General features: G+C 40.3%; 1 protein-coding gene across 2 annotated transcripts in view; it reads left to right on the top strand.

The window, feature by feature from the left end:
• The window catches only part of LOC122250852 (transient receptor potential cation channel subfamily A member 1), an 11,557-nt gene extending 7,612 nt beyond the window's left edge, over window positions 1-3,945 (top strand). For both annotated transcript variants that reach the window (XM_043012525.2, XM_043012526.2), the window contains exons 4-9: window positions 1-1,375; window positions 1,471-1,679; window positions 1,816-2,086; window positions 2,377-2,584; window positions 2,733-2,849; window positions 3,139-3,945. The exon at window positions 1-1,375 is cut by the window's left edge and continues 335 nt beyond it. In XM_043012525.2, coding sequence (XP_042868459.2) covers window positions 1-1,375; window positions 1,471-1,679; window positions 1,816-2,086; window positions 2,377-2,584; window positions 2,733-2,849; window positions 3,139-3,876 — 2,918 coding nt within the window. In that variant the 3' untranslated portion in view covers window positions 3,877-3,945. The remainder of the gene's footprint in view (window positions 1,376-1,470; window positions 1,680-1,815; window positions 2,087-2,376; window positions 2,585-2,732; window positions 2,850-3,138) is intronic.
• The last annotated feature ends 1,055 nt before the right edge of the window (window positions 3,946-5,000 follow it).

The raw sequence follows: 5,000 nt of genomic DNA, 5'->3' as shown, positions 1-5,000 counted from the left end.
ACACGGCATTACACGTGGCTGCAAAGGAGGGCAGGAATAACATTTGTGACTTGATTCTGGATCAAGTCCAGGTTCAGGTTAATGCCAAAAACAAGCGAGGCATGACAGCTTTGCATCTCGCAGCCCAGGAAAATCAGCCACAGGTGTTGAGACTACTTATTGAAAAGGGGGGTCTAGACTGGAAAATCCAAGATTCAAATTTTTACTTGCCTCTTCATTACGCAGCACAGAAAGGTTTCCCCGAATGTTGTGAAGTACTTATGTCCACAGACATTAAAGATAACAAAGTCAAACAGCTAACAACTTGTTTGAAAGATGGTAAAACAGCCCTCATGTTAGCTGCAAAGAATGGACACCACAAATGTTGTGAGAAACTAACATCTAATAATATCAACGCGAGGGATAAGTCTGGCGCTACCGCTTTGCATTACGCAGCATCGGGAGGCTACGAAATCACAGTAGCCGAACTGCTCGAAATAGGAGCAAACCCAAACACGCAAAACAAGAAGGGCAGCGCGCCAGTCCTCGATGCCGCAGCCAAGAAGAAGACGGGCTGCTTGAGTGCCTTGCTCACCAAAGGAGCGAATCCTAATGTCTTTGATAAGCAAGGGAAGGGCGTCCTCCACTACGCGGCGGAAAAGAATGCCGAGGACTCTATGAGATTGCTGTTGGAAATTCCAAGTGTAGAATCAATCCTAAATAGTAAAGACAAGGACAAATGCACGGCGCTTCACTTGGCCATCAAGCGGGAGGCAGTTGAATGCGCCCTCATACTGCTGGAGGAAGGCTCTTCGGCGACGGAGGAGTGCGCGGGCGGGATGACTCCTCTTCACCTCGCTGCGGACAAAGGATATACTATCATCTGTGAGAAACTGTTTGCCAAACCGGAAGTGCAAGTTAGTAAAGAGAATGATATGAAAGCAACGCCCTTGCATCTAGCGGCATTGCATGGATCAGTAGATGTTTGTCAGATGCTGCTACGCAAAGGGGCGCGACAGACAGCTGTCGACGTCAACGGCCGAACGGCGCTGCACTTGGCGTCTGGGAAGGGAAATGCCAATGTGGTCAAGTTCCTCTGCCGGAAGGGAGTCCCGAATAAAGCGAAAGACGACACCGGATCTAATGCATTGCATCTTGCAGCTGCGTCATCGGAAGAGGGAGCGCTGGAATGTTGCAAGTTACTGTCTTCCAATGCAAAGGCGTTAATTTGCGATGTGGATCGGGACCAAAACTTACCCATCGACAAAGCCTTTGAAAAGAACCATGACGAAATTTTCAGACTCCTTCTCAAGAAATTAGTCTTCAAAGATAATCAAGATAATCGAATGCTGACCCTGCATAAATATATGCATGAAGCATTAGAAGCGGAAAGACTGTAAGTGTGATTAGATAGCACAATATACTTTGAAAATATATAATTTTTTTTTTTTGTCTCACTCGTTTACTATATTTTCACCATTCCTTTCTCAGGAGTGTCGTAGAAGCCATCATAGACAGCGAGTGGTGGGAATCTGGCTTTATTGGTAAAAATGGCCATCACTGTGAGAACTTTCGGATTTTGGTGAAGGATTACCCCGATTTGGCACTCAAGGTCCAAGAAAAGTGTGTTAAACGTGTGTCAAACTCGGAAACCAAATATGACTTCAGATTGTATAATGATAACTATTACATACCATCAGGTAAGGGTTATTGTATGTATTTGAATTATTAAATAATTATTATGCAAAGGCATTATCAAAATACAAAGAAGTGCAATTCGCTTTTGAAGTGATAATATAATTATGAAACTTCATTAACACCGCATTGCACGCGCAGACACGGAGAAGCGTGCCCTTTCTCCCTTCGACTCGGTCACGGGCCAAGTTCTGCCCAAAGCGCAACCATTCACCGACGGATTGCCATGGAAAAACTCTCACCCGCTGGCCCTCATGGTCTCCCACACCCGCCAACAGAACCTGCAGCATCCTCTCTCCAAGGCGTGGATGCTGCAGCAGTGGAGATCGTACGCGTGCAAGATCTTCATGGTGCTCCTGATCAATGAGCTTCTCTTTGTGATCAGTCTGATTTCCTTCATGGCCTATGTTGAGTAAGGAGTTTTAGTTTGTGTGTGTGTGTGTGTGTGTGTGTGTGTGTGTGTGTGTGTGTGTGTGTGTGTGTGTGTGTGTGTGTGTGTGTGTGTGTGTGTGTGTGTGTGTGTGTGTGTGTGTGTGTGTGTGTGGGCATGCGCAGGTGCATGCACCTGTGCGTCAGTGAATTACTGAGTGAACCTAGGTACATGAATGCGTTCCTTTGTGTTGTGTTTCCTCGTATACATGCAACAACCTATGCCATTCTAATTTGTTCATGCACTTTTATTTAACTACTTATATTTTTCAGCAACTGGAATCGGATAGAAATACGCTGCGGTTTCACAAAAGATGCATTCATCCGCATCTCAGAACAAGACAAAGGTTCCTTGAATAATGAAACAAGATTGCAGTTCGATGAATGCAATGCATTACTACCAACAAAATTTGCTTTATGGATAGCAGTAGTATTTACCATGTTTGTCATGCTGATTTTGGAGTCCAATTTCTTATTCAGGGTAAGCTAATCCCTATTTTTGTGATAATTCCTTTGTACTGGTGACTGAATGAGGACTGACCTTGAGTGCTACTTGGCGTATTTTTAATAAAATTAGGTCTTATCCAAATTAAAATACCAACTCACATTTTTTTTTTTTTTCTACACAGTTGAAGAAGGAATATTTCTGCTTCAAGGGGAATTTAGTGCGAGTGCTTCGGTCTGTTTGCACGCTGATCATCCTGATTCCCCAGGGGCTCTGTCAGTACAATTACTTGGTGTTAAATGTAAGTAATGATACGTGCAAATTTACTCACCACCCTAAATGTAGTGTTGAAAATGGTTGAGACAGGTGGTGTCTATTTATTGTAGTACAAATTGAACATAGCCATTACTCATGTTGCATACCTTCCATATGGGATGAGTTTATTTGGTAATTATTTATATCACTGCTAGCCATTCTTTTTTATTTTAAGTACTTAGACTGTGATGTATTTGGTGTATTTTATGGTAAGTACATACATAAATTCTGTCATCCATGTACAATCTCTTAATGTATTTTTGTCCCTTTTCCAGATTCTGCAATGGCAGTTTGGCGTTGCAGCCCTTCTTCTAGCTTGGCTTCATCTCATAAACACACTCAATGAACTGCCAATGCTGTCCGTGTTCATGCCAATCACAAACAGTTTCATGAAAAGCTTCTTTAAAGTTCTCGTTTACATCTTGATGCTGGTTTTCGTGTTCGCATTCATTTTCCATCTCTTACTTCAGGATCACAATGCCTTTTCCAATGTGCCACAAGCCTTGGTGAAGACTATAGTGTGGATGCTTGGTGATTTGGCCTATGACGACACCTTCCTGGCTGAGGATAACAGTCTCTTTTACCCGGTAATGGTTAATAGTCTCTTCGTGGTGTTCGTCACTATCATTGGTGGCTTCATTGTAAACTTGATCATTACACAGCCATCCAATAAACTAGATGACTTTAGAGAGAAAGCCTCATTTCATTTGGATGCGAACCGAGTTGCTCTCTTCCTCCACCTAGACATCTGTTTCCCTTTCTTCAAGAAAATGAGGACAACCCAATTCTTTGTAGACAATATTAAAGACAAAAACCATAATTTCTTCATGAGGAAACTCCTTATGCTGGATGTGAAAGAAGAAGCACCAGAAGCACCAAGTCCTCTTCAAGTCCAGTTGGAAGAACAAGGTAAGCATATTAGCATCCTACTGAACTTGCAAATGGAACAGAAGGAGGAGATACAAGAACTGAAACACCAGTTGAAGATATTAGTGAATAAGACTCTGGAATAAATGCTGAATTCTCATTGTTTGAATGTATCCTGATCACTGCGAAGATACTTATTTAAAATATTGACTCTTGTTTTTGTTTTCTTTGTGTAAGACTGTCCTTTTGCCTTGATTTATGTGCTTTCATAAGTTACTTCAGATTTGTTAAAAACTGTTTCTTCATAAACAGGTAATAAAATATGTTTAAAAAATGACTCTTTCTACACCATCAAGCTATAGTGATTTAATAATGCTAAGTGACAATACTCTAAAACTGATCATTATCTGGGGTTCTCAACACTGACCATATATACAGTAGCATGACAACAATATACTAATAGTCCTAATTTGTAGTAATTTTTGTACATCTTTCACAGAGTAAGCTTGAAACTATTATGTGCAGCAATGTGTAAATTACAAATAAACATCTGATTTTCCAAGCTCTAACCAATAGTCATTGCTCAGTTCTATAAGAATCAAAGTACATGAAACTTTTTAACAATCTTATTTCTTATAATTTCTTTTTTTATTATTATTCTTTTTTTTTAATATCACAGATGGAAAATTTACTGTATGGAATACATTTTCCTGGTTTTAACACAATTTAAGAATGTCAGATTTAAGCAGTTTGACTTCTTGGATATAACTTACATGGTTGATATAATACAGGCAATGCTTTGATTATAAATGCCATATTAACCCACACAGGACGGGTGGTACAGCATGTGTACCGCGCATTCAAAAGCCCAGTTGCCGGGCGGCACAGTATTGTGCCAGCTATTCAATTGATTTAGGCCTAATAATTCGAAAGCCCCGGCATTTGGACATTCTAGGCTAGAAATCCCCCGTCGGGAATGGGTTAATACACATCCAGTACCAGTTATGAAATTTGTAAGTGTTGAAATCTTTCTTTAATATTTTCATTCTCAATTCCCTTTACTAATGTAAAAGCCAACAATGTCTGCAATTGTATAGAGTTCTTACATGTGAAACAAACAAACATAAATAACTAAAGGTTAAACCAATTTGGTCACTAACCTTATCTATAACAGTTGGAATTGCTAGTAAAATTCAATTACCTCTGCAACAAATACATAATGGATAATTGCTAACCTTGCAGTTATCATGCAGGCTTTCAAATGATTTAT

This window comes from Penaeus japonicus, unplaced genomic scaffold, assembly GCF_977035675.1.
Source record: "Penaeus japonicus unplaced genomic scaffold, GWHDUDI00000001_assembly GWHDUDI00000009, whole genome shotgun sequence".
Lineage (NCBI taxonomy): Eukaryota > Metazoa > Arthropoda > Malacostraca > Decapoda > Penaeidae > Penaeus > Penaeus japonicus.
Note: the sequence above shows the minus strand (reverse complement) of the source record. Positions and strands in the feature narration are given on the sequence as shown.